This window comes from Pleurodeles waltl, chromosome 4_2 (assembly GCF_031143425.1).
Source record: "Pleurodeles waltl isolate 20211129_DDA chromosome 4_2, aPleWal1.hap1.20221129, whole genome shotgun sequence".
Lineage (NCBI taxonomy): Eukaryota > Metazoa > Chordata > Amphibia > Caudata > Salamandridae > Pleurodeles > Pleurodeles waltl.
In genome coordinates, this window is record NC_090443.1 from 826,298,776 (window position 1) to 826,315,838 (window position 17,063).

Genomic DNA, 17,063 nt, shown 5'->3' on the forward strand with positions numbered 1-17,063 from the left:
CATGCATCCGCTTCCCAGCCTTGAAGCTCCACTGGCTCCCCATTATTCAGAATATGTTGTCTTGTTGATGAAAACCACCCACTGTACCTAGCAGATGTTCTCACTATCTGTGGTGGTTTGAAAGGACTCTGAGGCAAGGAAGCACTTTGGCTTGAATAACCTAATTTTAAATCCTCCAGAGTACTGCCCAGAAGCAATGCTTTTCTGAAGCGACAACCACAGCCTGGAACTTTTTTTCCCCCATTTAACTCAGAAAATTTACCCTGCTCACCAAGTTTAGGAATGCCCATCTCATCAGATAGTTCCTAATCAAAAATTGACAATCTGTCACTCTTCTCCAAATCTATCTCCATGGTAATCTTGAATTGTTTGTTCAACTAGATCTAATCCAGTGCATATAACCTTTGTTTTTTCCATATTGTTCTCTGTAACGCGCTGAAATACATGCTAGATCCCGGCTTAAATTAAAAAATATATATATTTAAATACAACGTTATTAATTTTGAAAGGCAAAGTTGTCCTTCTGCATTCCAACCCATGAATTCCACGTTCTGCATCACTTATGGTAGACAGACGCATTTGGTAGATGGTTAACTGCAGCACCATTGCTTCGATTTGACTCAGCAGCAAAAAAAATTATTTGCATTAATGTCAAAGCGAATATTTGTTGCGTCTTCTGAACAAATTGAAATCGACACCAAGAAGGGGAAAGAATGAGGGCGAGAAACAGAGACAAAGAAAAGAAAGAATTAGACACTAAAAAGAAAAAGAGAAAAGAGTGGGTGTGTGACTTATTTGACCGTGTGCATGACTGAGTATGGGTCTGAGTGTGTGACTGTGTTTAACTGTGTGTAGCAGACCGAGATGCATAGCGTAAAAATATGTGAAAGGTTGTAGCTATCGTAGGCGTTGGCTCAGCTCTCCCACTTTCTTGCTGAAATGAACAATCCCGCAATAAAACGATAGAGGTCGGTGTCTCGGCACGGCCGCACTACACAAGGCCTTAAAAAGACGTGTGTGTTTCTCTAGAGCAGCGCCCCGTTTCTCCCCCACCCTTCTAAATATTATGAATGCTCCACAGCGTGGCCCAGCCGAGTTGACTAACGGGAGGACGCTTGGAAGCGTGATCATTTATTTGGCCGCTTTGCAATGTTTAACAAGATGGCGACAGAGATAAACGAGGCAGGAGCCACACCATAAATTAAACTCTGGTACACACTACTTAACCTTCTACCTTCGCGGGTGATTATAGTTTTGTAAGAAAAACAGAATTTCAACATATACCTTACAAGTGCCTAATACAGAGAATGCAGGCAGGGAACACTTCACAAAGTAATTAGTCTTAGATTGGTTTGGGAGGGAAACAGTGTCAAATCTTCCGCAATACTACCTCGAGAGGGAAGTCCTTTGTGCTGACATCTACAAAAGGCTGGCAGTAATGAGGGTCCATGTAAATCAAACTGTCATCTGCAAGGACAAAACAGAAGACAAGTAATCCCAAAAACACCTTATTATTGGACTGCTTACCATCCAATTTCTATGCAGAGCAGCAGAGAAAAAACTGCGCGGAGGGGCTTGCCGGACTGATTTTTACTGACTGACGCAGAGCTTTTTGCAGGACAGATTAACTTTTGCATAATCAAATGTGCTTGTATAAGCAGAAATTTTATAAAGCGATGAGACTGTCATTACATTTTTGGTGATAAAATTACTTTTACAAACAATTATGTTTCACATTCTGAAACTGAAAAATGGATGGCGGCCCCCGAGACGACAGGGGGGGCATGTTACTTGTCAGTTTAACAACAACTAGGGCTGCTTAACTGGTAACAAGCAAATATGTAAATATACAGAGTGTAAAGGTACCGGATAATGCAGAGGGAGTTTTAATGAACAGAGGATAAAGCATGCCTTGTTTATGGAGCAGAGGAAATTATTGTACAGCATCTTAACAAAAACCAATTACAGAGAGAGCTGAAAGACAAATGGCCGGACTTTGGTGGGCCTGGTAAATTAATAAGGCTCTGTCCTCATTTCGCTATCCTAATCAGTCTACAACTGGGCGGCTCTACGTTATGTCGCCTGCTTAGCAAAGGCAATATTGAAACATCACATCTCATCATAGAACCAACCTTGGAATCCCACAAAATAGTACGACTGCTTGGGCTTGCCACCGATAATTCCCACACAACACTCCAGACTTAAAATACCCTGTTAAAAAAAAAAAAAAAAACACAAATATCACAAACTTGTATAAAAAAAAAGCAATGCGTGGACAATCATTTCCTACATTCAAATGCTGACCGCCAATTATGCAAAGGAGCCTGTAGCGATGTAAGTAAGAATTAGTATTGTTCAAGGACTATGGTAAGTTAAATGTGTAAAAAATGCAGTCTAATGGAAGTCTCCTATTTAATTCCAGGTTGAAAGTTACTGTTACTTCCTCCACCTCAATGGACCCATCAAGAGGTCTTATCTGGAACATGAGAAACTAACGGGGAAATGTAGGACTGCTGCCTAAAGGCCTTATTCAAAATAATGTAGTTTTAGGGCACAATTTAAATTCGAATTCAGAGCACAACAATCTCTGAAAACGGCATGATGAGAACGGAAGTGTGGAGGGCATCTATTGATAGACATTCTCAATGGAGACGTAGAGAGGGCTCAATGTTCATTACCTGCTAACACGCATCATTGTTAGATGAACAAACCGTGACTATTTGTAAGGAAAACCTTATTGATTCCTGAGAGCTGCATCACCATCCTGGGCACCTTCACCACTGAAAATATCAGAATCACCACGCTGTTTTAACACTCGTTTTCTCATAGCAATATGAATCTAATGTACTCATGCAGAATTGGCACGTTCTTGTGAACTGCCTAATACCAGGACTACGCCTTGCACTGATCATGTTGATGACGGCACAGAGTCAATATCAACCCATGGTCCTCTGGAAATACTAGAAATGTCTTTGTTGTGTCTTCCAAGCTGTGTAATTCCAGCACTCACAATACCACTTCAACCTTTGCGGCTTGACATCCTCACAAGTGATTTGCCAAGCTTTGAGACCCTCACGTGAGATTTGCCGCACCTTGAGACCCTCACAGGCGATTTGCTGCACTTTATAAATCCTGAATGATTGAACCTTTAGAAACATGTCAGCTACATGACTGACTTAGGGGTGAGGAGCAAGGACAGTTCCTCCTCAAGCGCTTTTAACTGTACTTGGAAGAACAGCAGCACTAATGTGAAAAAGATTCAGGAATACATGAGAGGGAGACAGGAACCTTGCGAAACCTGCCTAAATAAGACTACGAGGGGACCAGAAAGAGGAGATGATAACAAACATGAAGGATACAACAGGTGGTAAAGGAGGACTCACTTCCAAGCACAGTGCCAAATGCAAAAATGCCAGGCGATGCCTCCTCTGCTGACTACGCCTTGTCTACCTCCAGTGACCCAGAAATGCTATCCATACCAACCATTACCTGAAAGTGTCTTTACATTACTTTAGGAGATGTGAGAACCATTCAGAGATGTAATTCATTAAGGTGAGAGTGTTATCTGTGTTCACATGTCGTATACTGGTCCATAACAAAATAGGGTACTTGGTGGAAGTGAACAGTGGTATGGGTATCAGGATTGACTCCATCTGCCAGAAAAGAATGGAAACAAGACAAAGCAACTCCTATGACACCTTCTTCCAGATTTCCTTCAAGTATACAATCATTCACTCTCTCCAAGTCTACAGACCTGTCCGGAAGGACAAGAGACGCACCTCACACAGATCAGTAATAGCATTTAAGCGATTTTGATGCTGTGAAATTAGGTGGGCTGAAACTAACATTTCCAAACCCATACATCCAGGTAGAGGAAAGCGGTATAAGAATGATCCGCCTCAATGATTTGTTGGGCACTTTATCTACCCATGCAAACCGAATAGCTATGCTCGATTCTACAGGGATATCTGTCAGAGAGGCAACTGGCAGATTTGCTAGACCACAGTAAGTAGGAGTACATCTTTCATATTGGCATTTACATTTTGGGACCCTTTCTGCATTCCCAAATACATGCTTCCTTCCAAGGTATAAAATATTGCAGAGAGCACACCTGAAATACATTAACTCAATGGTGCCTGGGAAATAGTTTATGAAGCAGGGACAAACCTGGACATTGTTGTACTGCAAGCCAGTTTATGGGTTGATTTAAGTTACGGCGGGTGGAGTTTACTCAGTCAGGGGGCAGAGTATTAGAAATGTATCAAGCCAGCGTCGTTTCTGAAGCACTGACAGGCACCACTGTAACACTAGTTTCTGCCAATACATTTTTTAAAGTATGATGCGCAGCTCCATCAACATGGCAAAGCTGTCCATCAAACTTATTTTTTTCATTTTCAAAAAGAAAATGCAAAGAGGGATTTAAAAAAATGTAAATACGAGAAAAAAAGGCCACCCTAACCAGGAGAGTGGTCGCCTATGTTTTTTTTTGGGGGTGGGGGGAATAGACAGTTTTCACTGCCCTTCACCACCAGGGCTTTCCTGGCAGTGACAGACAGAGAAAGCTGATTTGTATGTCCACCAATCTAAATAAGGTGGGTGGACACAAAGGTCAACCTCCAATGGCCCCGACTCCATGGGGCTGTAGGAAGTGTGCAACCAGGGTGGAGACAGTAGTTTCCGCCGAGGTTACACCAAAAGCCCATCCACATCTAAATTCGGTGGGCAGATCATTATATCGGTGGTAAGCATACTCTGTCGCTGTTGTGACAGAGTATGGTTACCCTGAAGATGTAAATCAGGCCCTTAGTCTAATGTTGGAAAATTATCATTACTGGAGGGTCAATAGGATATCAACGCACAGATATGCACACATAGAGATGATTTCTCTTAGATTAATATCTCATACTGCACATCAGGGGATGTGGAATGTCCTCCAACAACACAAAAATTACAGACGGCTTCAGGATATAATCTTATTCTCACTGACCCATTCAGATGGGCCAGCTTTGTGGCATTCAATCATTGCCTGAGTAGCAAAATGCAAATCTCTCAACAGGTGCTGCTCCTTATTTAGGGTGTCCTGCTGTGATAGTTTCTTTCCTCCATGTAAATGATATGAATTGTACTTGTGGGATGACGTCTGTTAAGTGATCCATTGGTTTACCGCAAGCTTCACACTATCCAAGTATCGCTAAAAACATGCATACTTTCATAATTTCTAGCAATAAAAAGGGAGCTATAGCTGTCCTGGGGAACTACAGGCTGGTGGAAAATGGCCCTCTCTGAAAGGTCACCCCAAACATTCCTCCTCCATTTTTTCTGACCTTGCTTCTGATGGCGTTAGGACACTGGACACTTTACCACTGCCAACCAGTGCTCTCTACCTAAAACATGCTAACATTGGCTCATACCCAATTGGTATATTTAATTTACTTGTGTTAAATGTTACTAGTGGATCAGCAGCACTGATTGTGCCACCCATATAAGGCCTGCCATTGTAGAGCCTGTGTGTGCAGTTTCACTGCCAGTTCAACTTGGCATTTAAAACTACTTTCCAAGCCTTAAACTCCCCTTTTATTACATATGTCACCTCTAAGGTAGGCCCTAGGTAGCCCATAGCGCAGGGTGCTGTACAAGTAAAGGCAGGACATGTGCTTGTAAGCTTTACACGTCCTGGTAGTGAAAAACTTCGAAAGTTGTTTTTCACTATTGTGAAGCCTGCTCCTCTTATAGGTCAGGACTGGAAATTCCCTTATATATTTTTGAGTGATCATTTCTCATCTTCAATGTGTGGTGTTGTCATGTTTGGAATGGCAGTGAGAAATCACGTTTACTGGTAAAGTTGGATCTAACATTATTTTAGAAATGTCCCTTTTAGAAAGTAGGCATTTCTCTGTCCTTTCTGCTCTCTTTGCTTTGCAGCCTGTCTCCAATCCACAGCTGGTCTGTGCTGGGTGACAGCTCCCCTTGTGCCTTGTACATTCCATCCAGGCAGCCATAAACACAAGACACCCAGCTGCATCTGCATCTGCATACTGATGGGTCTTCCTGGGCAGGAAGGGTGGAGGGGCTTTCACTTACACTTTAAAGGGAAGTGGCCTGATCCCACACAAATGACTGATAACCCCCACAGCCCTCCTGGCAGGCAGGAATTGACTGAAAGGGGAACAGGTGCATTTCAAAACCACTCTTTGAAGTTTTCCCCACTTCAAAGGCAAATTTGGGTATAAGTACTGAGACTCTGACCCCCCTCAAATCAGACACTTCTGGACCTACAACTGGTCTCTGTCAGAAGGACTGCAGTACTGCCCATAGGACTCAACTTGACTGCTTTCCTGGTAGGACTGCTTTTCTGCTTGTGACCCTGCTGCTCCCTGACTCTGCTGGAAGGACTCTGCCTTCCCACTACAAGTGATCTCCAAGGGCTGGTTTGCTTGCCTCCTGTTCCCAAGTCTCAGGGACATCTAAGACTTGAACCATCTGCACCTGGACTCTACAAGCTGTGAGTCTGCCCTGCCTTGGAAGTGGGCCTAAAGTGCTCTACCTTTTGTGGTGCCAAGAAGCAACACGAAGCCTCGTAAAGCTTTGCCGTGCAGCGCACCGGACTCAACGCAGCGCGGTGCGAAGCCCCTCAAAGCCTCATCGTGTAGTTGCCAGCCCATTGGAACTGATGCACAGTGACGCCAAGCCCTGCAAAGCCTCAACCCACAGCTCCCCGGGATCAATGCAAAGCTCCTTGGAACGGACACCGGATGACGCGACGCCCCTCAAAGCAAGTCCGCACAGACCGGGTACCGAGACTTAAGGTACTGTGTTCAGCAGGCCCAAGTGTGTCCATGTAGCTGGCCCGTGCTCCATCGTGGTCGGCCTGAACTTGTGACTTTATCCTTTGTGTCTTTTACGGATCATGATATATTAATATTTAGGGAGAGATCCTTGCTCTTTGCTTTTTTTCAATTTAGAACAAGGGTGTTGTTTACTGGAACAAGCTCATATAACGATCATCTTGTAGCTTGTGGAATATAGCAGAAGTCTTATTAAACCTACAACCTTACATATAGGAGTTTGTTCACCAGGGTTGCACACTGCATCTATCCTTTTTAAATTGTCTATAAATTCATTAGTTGGTGACCGGAAGGAAGTGTCGGTCAATCACTGATTGGGAGTAATTATGAGTGGATGAGATTAGTTCAAGCATTTAACCCATTACTTTTTTATACTTCTCAATATGGCACCCTTAGCGGGACAGGTATGCCCTGATGTGGGTCCCATGCTCACTATGACACTGCATCCAAGCTGCATCTAACTGAAGTGTGCCAAATGGGCCAAGAACAGTCTAGAATTGCATGCAGTCTAATTAAAATGGGTCCTGGCCTGGCAGTTCAGACTGGACTGTTCCTATAGTAGCAGAATCAGGGCCAATTTGCATAGGGCTTATTCCTGTCTGAGGTGGCATAGTGGGCAAAAAACTATGGCTTGGGATGTGGCCATGAGTAACTACAAGTGACAGAGATGGACTCAAGCATTCACTCCATCCCTTTTTTTTGTATTCAAACCTATCTGCAGTGGCAGGTGCTGATGTTTCTCTGGTTCTATACAGGAGACACTATTCTATGTGCATGCACTTAACACAGCTTCCTCAAATTTTTAGCCTCCTTTGAATGCTGATATAATGCTAATATAAGATAAATCATCTTAAGATCAATGTCCCAAAATGTGATGGTCGGCAGGCAGAAACACATCTGAAATAAACTAAGGGTTAAATGAGGAGCCATAAGAACAAGTTGTTTCCTTTGATTACAAGTGTGCCCACCTTCTGAACACAGGAAGACTGGCTTCCCAAATGGTTGTCTGTTTTTATTAGAAACTTTCAGGATTGCACTGTTTTTGGAGCTTTGACAGTCAATGCAGTCAGTTTAGTTTTAAGTGCAATTGATGATGCACAGAATGGCAGCTTAAAGGCTGATAGAAAACTGTTTTCTAAAGTCACTGCTATAGCTACCCTAGCAACCCCAGCTCATTCCCAGTAAGAACTGGGTGTAAGGAACAAAGATCAAGAATACTCTGCATCCTCTCGAATCCCACAGTTTAGGTGCATTTCACATTTAAGAGTGCTTTTTCATCAGTCATCAGGATATTCCAATGTTTTCTTTCCATGATCAAACGTCTCTTTTTCAAGTCTAGCTTTTGATTCATTTTCATTGCTAAGTCTCTCCTCGTCATGTTTTTGGCTCTTACTTTCACTAGGCAAAACATGTTCTCTTGATATCCTCGGACTGCAGACTGGGTAGAGAAGTATTCAACATAGCATCACTCTACACTCCTAACCAGAGACAAGATGGATTCCTTCAAACTGTAGTGTAAAAAAATATGAGGCTTTGCTGAGTGGGAAATTATTTGTGAGGGGGCTCCAATTCATTGAGCCCCGTAGAGATCTTAGATGAAAACTAACTAACATGTGGTGATGTATCGGGAGACAATGGAAACACTACAAGACTTGGGGCTGACTGATTTATGGCAGCTAGAGAAAGCCTTTAATTTTTAACCCTGCATGCATCACTCATATTCAAGAACTTCACTGAGTGGATGAATCTGCAGCCTTAGACAGAATCACTATACAAGACCATGTACCAGTAGATGCATAGCTGAGAAGCACAGGCATGGTCTCAAAGGATAGAAAGTGGTTCCTATGTTGATACCTATTCCAGGATGCCACATGCTTTGCTGAAGTATCTCAAACTACATGAGAATATTTAGAGTAAAAAAAACTACCCAAATATTTATAGAGAAACACAATGTGAGGCATTGAAAGTGGAGTGAACTTATATATATTCCTGTTGCAGATAAGCACAATAGGACACTAAGCCCACTTAGGCTGGAGGCGGAACTCATGGCAATTTCCATTCTTTGCCAAAGAAAACAGGCACAAGGTCGGATCTTAAGAAAGTGATGCCAGTAAAGGGACAACTAATAACACTGTTAGCAAAGAAATCTGCAAAAGATCTGCTGTCCGCTCAGCGCAGATATTATAAGTATGGTGACAAGACCCATATGCTGCTTGCAAGAACCCTGAAGGCCAAGTTGCATTGGAAAAGTTCTCGTTGCGAGGGATGCAGATGGGAACTTGGTATTTAGTGGTAGAGAAAAGGGTGTTCCACTTAAAGACTTCTATAATAAATTACAAACTGGCAAAGGTGAATCCGCTGACATGCAAGAAAAGCTACTTCAAGGCCACCAATTTGCAAATATCATTACGGATCAGTGAAAAGCCATGGCTGCACTGATAAAGAACAATAAAATGTAATACAAAACACAGAATCTCATAAGGCACTGGCTTCAGATGCATTCACCAAATAGTTTTAAAAACATTTGCCAACCAGTTGGCATGCACAATCATACAATATCTGGCAGTTAATACAAGAGTCAGGACTAGCTAGGGGGTCTATCTCAGATGCAAACTGAGTTTTCCTACTGCTAAATATAGACATTATTAAACAAATCTTACTGTCCCATTTCTCTCATTAACACAGATCATAAAATACAAACGAATATTTTGGAATATAGGTTTGCTCCTGAGCTTCCAAGGATCGTTCACGAAGACCAATTAGGTTTCAAAAGAGGCAGACAATCCTTTGAACAGGGCTTATCTTAGGAAAGATATGTTGGAGTTCAGCCTAGGAAGAAATGGACTCATAGCTAGATGGCACCCCACACACAATGTGATAATAGTGGTTAATGATATTTTTCTAACAGCTTCAACATCCAGATAAATTTCGCTAGGTGTGTCCTATATGGTCGCTCCTGTTACCTGGCCATTGCACTACTGGCAGTGCCTCTGAGACAAGCAGAAACGAATAGTGACCTGCCATTTGATGGACTAATCCAGAAGATATCACTCTTTTCAAAGTACTGTTCTCTCTGACTGACTCCAGTGGGTCCCTCCCACCTACACTGGAGCTTCTAATGACATTTACTGAAGCCTCAGAATGTAAAATCAATCAAGACAAGTCAGAAACTAGAACACAGGTCGGTGACTGAATTCAGAACAAAATCAGATTCCTTTAAATATCTAGGAGCCCAGATCACAACCCGCATCACATCCCTTTACAGAGCCAGTATTGCTCCATTACTATCAGTATTAATTCAGATTTGACTAGATGGTGTGATGCACACGTCTTCTGGCTTCGCAACCATAAAAATAACTATAATCGCTAGACTTAGTATGTATTTCAAGCACTTTCTACACATATCGACTCAAGCTTATTACATTTAAAAGCTTGCTGGACTTTATATTGTATAAGAAACTCCAGAGGAAGTTAAACAACTCCCTGAAAGAAAGAAAGTGGGCAGGGGTTTCCTGCTATTACAACTTGTTATAGAGCCTCCAAACGCAGAATCCAAGGAGAATGGTCCAAAACAGAATCAGTTAAGCTGTGGCCCCATATAAACCAAGTAATTCCAAGAAAAAACGGTAGGACATGGTGTTGCTACCCAAAGTGGCAAAGCCGCCATGCAATACCATAGCAGCATAAATATAAATGGAACACTGCTAGAAGCAGGCCTTACCACTGACAACATTCCCCTCCCTGTTTATGCCTATCCATCACAACTTAGAATTAGGTACAGCATTTGAGACATGGAACAAAAAAAGCAAATTGCAGATCCATTAAGGAATTTTACTATAATGGACAGATTTACGCCTTTGAGGAGTCAGAAAGAACACGAGGTACCTGAACCAGAAAGATTTCTACATCAATAACGTGGTCACTCTGTGACATACCTGGTGGTCAAGCAAGCCACCTCCAATGAGCTGACAGCCTTTGAAAAATATACATCTCTACAACAGTAAGCAAAAAAGGGGGCAATCCCTAACCAGTATAAAATCCTTTTATCAGCAAACAGTCCCACAGAATCGACTTCATCCCGAAATGGTGGGGGCAAGGAGTATTTACGGAGGAACATCGTCTCTCATAATGTTTTGGGACTGATGGAGCGTAGCTCTTATAATCAAAATTAACATGAAATGTTTATGAACTAATGCATAATAATGCCGCATATACAAAGTATTAATGTGTTTTACTAAACGTGAGCCTGAAATGTGCCCACGGGGAGTGGCCATCAATATATACGGGGACTAATAAAAATTGACTAAAATGAGTTTCTAATGTACTAATGTATGATTTTGTATTAGTATTAGTAAGAGCTATATGTTAAGACTTTGCTAATTAATTCATTAGGCCTTAGTTAGCATGAGTCGGGGCCTAGCTGCCTGGTTTCATATTAAATGTGTTTTTCTAACATGCAGTGTGCTGACTTGATGAAGGACATGTAATCGTATTTTTCCAGAAGCTAGAAGATGAGTGTAACTGTAGTAGATCCGTTCTCATGAAATTTGACTTGCTCAAGGAAACATTCTCGCTGAATGCAACAGTGTAGACTCGTTACAGGTACAAGGTCGACTAAAACCAGTATAGACAATGGACCTACTGACTGAGGATGCGAGAGGACCACGAGAAGATGAACCGGACATTCTACCCGTTGAGGACGTCAATCACCAGAACCAATAAACTACGTGAGAACTGTAATGAGGTGACAATTTTGATGGTACCACTGAAAACTCATTGGATGGAGATAGTGGGGTGGCAACCCTACCCAATTAGAAACTAGGTGACTGTATAACACAAAAGGGATAAAAACCTTTTACACAAGGAGCCATTGAGGAGATGCCATTGCGAACTTTTGCTATGACGCAGACACTTTGTCACTCTGCCTAGAGACTTTGCTGTTTGGTTTCTTTAAAATCATCCTCACCCTTATCTTGCCTGTTCTATACTTCTCCTCCTTATGAGGGAAGTGTCCCTACTTACCCCGTCTAGCTGAACTTTGTTGTGCTCCCTGGCTGATGGCGAATCAACTTATGTCCTGAGGACGAAGACTGACTCTGTATGCTGACTCATTATGGAGGGTAACTATATGATGATGAAATTGTAATTGTCGGTTTGCCTTTCCTTTCTAGGTACCAACTGCTTCTTTTGACAGAGACCATAGATAGATGTTTTCTAAATTCGTGTTGCTAAACTATTTTGCATGAAGCCCAACATGCCAATGCTAATTCAAGGTTAGTTAAGGGGTTCACTAATCGGACACAAATAGACAAATGACTGAATCAATGCTTTGATGAATAATGCGCTAATGATTGCTAAGGTTAACCTATGTTGACGTCGTGTAATGTTCTAATGTTCGTGATCTTTGCTTTGATGAAATCTTATTCGAGTTGCCATATCATGACAATGCTGATGTGTTTCATGGTTTTGAGACTAATAAACTTACTAATAGAATTGTAATCAATAGGGAATAAACATCATAACATTGTACTAAACTGGTGTGGTTATTCATGACTGAAGGGTCATGTTGGTTTCCGAGTCTTATTAATGTATGGATTAACCTAATTGATTTGATGTGGTGACTATTGATGACATTATTGACTTATTGATTGACATGTTGATCAGTTATCTCGTCTTAAGGTGTCTTCAAATCAGGGTCAAAAGATTAATCGGCCTAAAACGAGTCCCAGAGTGAGTAAATTATCTAAATTGGGACGTGTTAACAGTTTTGGTAGCAGAGCGACGGTTTAGGGCTTTGGGGGCCCTAGGACGAGGGACCATTGTTTAAAAGTGTTTTTCGAAATAATGCAATTTAGAGGTATGATGTGTCTCTAAGTCCCAAATGACTTTCCCGGAATCTCGGAGTTTGCCTAAGTGAGTTGGGTATGTTTTCGGCATTCTAGCATGTCTGGTGTAGAATTTGCACTTGCTCAGCTTATGCATATCGCAGGTGATTTGTGAAGTTTGTGAGAATTTAGGTCAGGTAATGTTTTAGTAGGAGTGGGCGTACTCCGCAGTATGAGAGTAGGGAAGTCGGCGAACTTCATGTGATTGTGGCGCTTTGTGCTAAAAAATTGTCCACGTGGTTGTTGGTGATGTACGGACCTGTCGTGGTCTAAGACTCCGGAGTATATTGGTTTATGTTGTAAGTTGTGCGGTTTAATAAGTCAATCAGGCGTGGTTGACGAGTCGAGTTTGAGTCAAATTGTGTGAGTGAAACCGATGTAGATTTGGCAAGTTCTAAAGTGCACTAGAACAAACCATTGACAAGTCGAGAGTAGGATTTGTGGGTCGAATTCTGCTTGCGAGTGCGGGAGCTGAGAAGGAGAGAGTAGTGGCCGAGGCTTCAAGTGAAATCTCTGTAAGTCCTGTAGTAAACCGGCAAATTTTAGTTTATTGCTTAGGTGCTCACAATATATTGCATTAGTTTCTGTGTGAGGAAGGCAAGCCGCAAGACTTTGTCAGCCGCAGTGGGTGGGTGTGTGTGACGTCATTGGAGCCGCAATGGGATAGGTCAGTTGCCGAGAGGGGTCGCGCACGGATTGGCAGCCGTCCGTGAGAGGCAATTGGTTGAGAAGGAGTGTTCTGGGAATTAAAGTCACTTCCTGATTAGATTCTAAACAAAATAAAAGTCGCAAAAATGAAGTTTTTCAAGGCTCTAAAGAGTGCTTTGAGGGGAGATGCATACATTACAGCGAGTGTGGGGGAGCCTACACCGCCAGAGAATACTCCAGCTTATACCGTAATGGAGGAGAAGGGAGTCACGCCATGTCTTTGGCTAAAGCAGTGGTGCAAACTGACAGAGAAAGAGGGATGTTTAGCATTTCCAGAGTACGGGACATTTAATATAAGAATTTTTGAAAATTTGCAAAGAATGTTAAGTGAGCAAAAACCGCCCGAGACTAGCTCAGTATGAGGCATTATCGGTCTGGGATTTAATGGCCATAGAACATAGGCAGCAGACATTTGTGAGGAGAATGAGAAGAGCAGAAAAGACTCTAGCGGAGGCTAAATGGTATAACGAGACTAAGATGTGGAGAAGGGGAATAGTTGACGGAGTTAGGATGTTTCCAGCAATAACACAAGAAGACGAGACACAGGGGAAAAAGGTCACTTGTAAGACAGACAAGGGCTCTAGTAAGCCAAAGGAGACTCAGAGGACTTGGGCAGATGCAGATGATTCAGACGATGAGGAGTTTCTTAATCAGCTGTTACATGATCACCCACCACCATATGCCATAAATGATAATGGACAGAGTACTAGTGCGGGTCCTGAAGATCTGACACAAAATAAGGGAATCATGAATACAGTACAGACAAGTGATACAGTTTCAATACAGAATGGTGTCAGTGTACCCACTGCACCAGACACACAGATACAGTTGCAGCCACCACAAATTCAGAGGCTCTATCCTGATGTCCCAGTATTAGAGACTACTACGAGTTTGATGGTGCCGCCTGATCCAGTATACACGAGAGCAAAGTTAGTGCAAATTGAGCCAACTCCACAATTGCTGCCCCAGCAGCAGCAGGTGGTTCCGCATTACACTTCTGTCACAGGACCGCAGTCAGTAGCTACAGCACCCATGATGTATCAAGCTGTGAGAGTTAATGCTCCACAGGATTTGGGAATTGGACAGTCACCAGCTGCTATATCATTGCCAATTACTGTTGCTCCGCCAGTACCACTGTAAGCGCAAGCTAAGCCTAGCGTATGTGACCAAGAAATGATGACCCAAGAGGCGATAAGAGGAGGGTTCACAGGAAACTTGCAGGGAATGACACAGGGGGGACAGACAGCCGAAAGGTCTAGATCCTTGTTGGATTTCAGTCCGATTGGGGTTCCTTTGGAGACAATGAGGCAAGCAGGGTTGGGTACCCTGACCCCACAGGTGATGAGTGCAAATACGTCACAGACATCAATGATGCAGTCTGGAAAGTTCTCGTTGCAAGGCTTAACAGCGCATCAATTGAATGAATGGTTAGACAAGCTCAACACTCCGCAGACTACTACAGTGACCGCAGAGAGGTCAGAAAGAAAGGAATATCTGAATTTTGTGAGGCTGGGTGTGGAAGCCACAGAATTAGTAGAAGGGACAATGGGGGTGAACAGATTAGAGTCATACACGGAAGCATAATTGAGGTATCTGTGCCCCAAAATAACCAAACAAGTGAGCAGGGTGCATCAGAGGTTGGCAAACCTAGCGGACAAATACGGCATAGACTTAGACAATACTAAGCATTTGAAGAGGAGCTATAGGTTATACTTTGAACCTAAAGATTTTGATCACATGAGATCCACCGGAATGAAGGCACATCTCAAAGAGATATTGCAGAGTGCTCAAATTTGGGGAGCATTAGAGAAGTGGGAAGGCAGATGGGCAAAGAAGAGAGATAAAGAGAAAGGTGATTGCCCGGAACCGAAGCAGGCGAAAGCTGCACCAGACACAGGAACAATAAAAATGTTACCAATGAGAGAAACAGCTGGAGGGGTTCTAGTACATGTACCGAGGTCTAGGGGTGACATCCTGTCATTTACAAATGACTATCCCAGGTTAAGGGAGAAGCCAATAGAGTGGTACCAGCAGACGGACAGGTTTGTGAAGCTTGCGAAATGTCTTTGGGAAGACTTGAATACACTGTTTGAGATTATAGTTCCAGCGGACTTATGGCTTGAGTGCAAGAGGGGTGTGGATTGGCCGACAGAAGAGCCGGCAAGGGACAAGGTTACTGGAGCACCGTCTTCTGAAGTGATGCAGTATTATCATAAGGTGATTGAGTTTCTGAAGCAGAAAGTGTCGCCGAAAGTTACTGATTGGCAGAAAATTGATCGAACGTCACAAGAGGGCAAATAATTGATACATGCTTACTATGAGAGGTTGCTGAAGGCATTCAAACACTACAGTGGCACTGAGGTCATAGAGGCGAAAGACATGAATCACCTTGTGTTCAGGTTTGTTAAAGGGTTGAGACCAGAGATTAGCCAGATGATTAAGAATCATTTGATCTGTTGGCAAGCGAAGCCGATTGATGAGGTATTGCAGTACGCAAAATACTGTAGTGATGAGATTGAACTGAAGCAGAGAAAGAAAAGGTGATGGTGATGCAAATTAAGGCAGCTCAGGCAGGGATACAAGGAAATGGAGTACAGCAGGTGGTACAACAACAACCTCAAGGAAACGGAATGTTTCAGATGCAACAAAGAGGCAGAGGTCGGGGATGTTTTGTGAATCGCGGTCCAGATTTGAATACTGTTGTGGTTCAAAATGATGTGCAGGGGATGAAAAAGGTGTCACCATGCCACGCGTGCGGGGGCGTGGGACACTGGAAGCGGGAGTGCCCAATGATGGTGCAGGATGGTGTTGTTCAACAAAGCAATGATGTCGGTACATTTCAAAATGTGAGGGGTCCAAGAATGAGGGGTCAAAATCCGAATTTCCAGAATAACATGGTGCAGATGCAGGGTCTACAGCCTATGCAGCAAATGCCCAGTGTTCAACCAGCACAAATGCAGCAGGTACAACAGCAGATTTCCATGGTACCTAGACAGCAAATGCAGATACCACTAGCTCCAATGGGACAGCAACAGGTGATGCTTCCTCAACAGGTCACAGGTCAAAAAATTAGTCAAAATGATACAGTACAACAGTTCCCATTGCGTGGTGAGGATGGAATAAACGATGAATGGTCGGATGATTGTTCAGATAGTGAAGAGTGCAGGCTTGCCGCATCCCTAGAAGTAGATCAGAGGGGACCCTATGTTCAGGGAAAGGTGATGGGTCATAAGGTTTCGTTCCTAGTTGATACAGGAGCTACACGCTCTACAGTCAGAAGTGCAGAGGTTCCGAAATTGCCACTTTCATGGCGTACCATAAGGGTGGTAGGAGTAGCAAATCAGCTCCTGACAAATCCGATTACAGATCCGGTCCAAGTTGAGATTGGTACCTTCCAGGGATTACATAGGTTTGTAGTCTGTGACTCGAGTCCCGTATCTCTACTGGGAAGAGACTTACTGTGTAAGACGAGGTGTTCAAATACCTGTTCCAATGGGGGGAATTGAGGTGCAGACAAACAGTGATGTTGAAGGGGACGATGGTCAGATCTCAGAGACGGAGACTGCAAATGAGGAGTACCCTTTGATAACCTTCTTCCCGATGTTCACAGTGACTGATTTACCAG

The 17,063-nt window shown here is 43.0% G+C and overlaps 1 protein-coding gene across 2 annotated transcripts in view; it reads right to left on the reverse strand.

Moving 5' to 3' along the window:
* The window catches only part of ATG4C (autophagy related 4C cysteine peptidase), a 181,931-nt gene that overhangs the window by 37,801 nt on the left and 127,067 nt on the right, over positions 1-17,063 (reverse strand). For both annotated transcript variants that reach the window (XM_069232527.1, XM_069232528.1), the window contains exons 8-9: positions 2,133-2,211; positions 1,391-1,467 (exon numbers count right to left, since the gene is read on the reverse strand). In XM_069232527.1, coding sequence (XP_069088628.1) covers positions 1,391-1,467; positions 2,133-2,211 — 156 coding nt within the window. The remainder of the gene's footprint in view (positions 1-1,390; positions 1,468-2,132; positions 2,212-17,063) is intronic.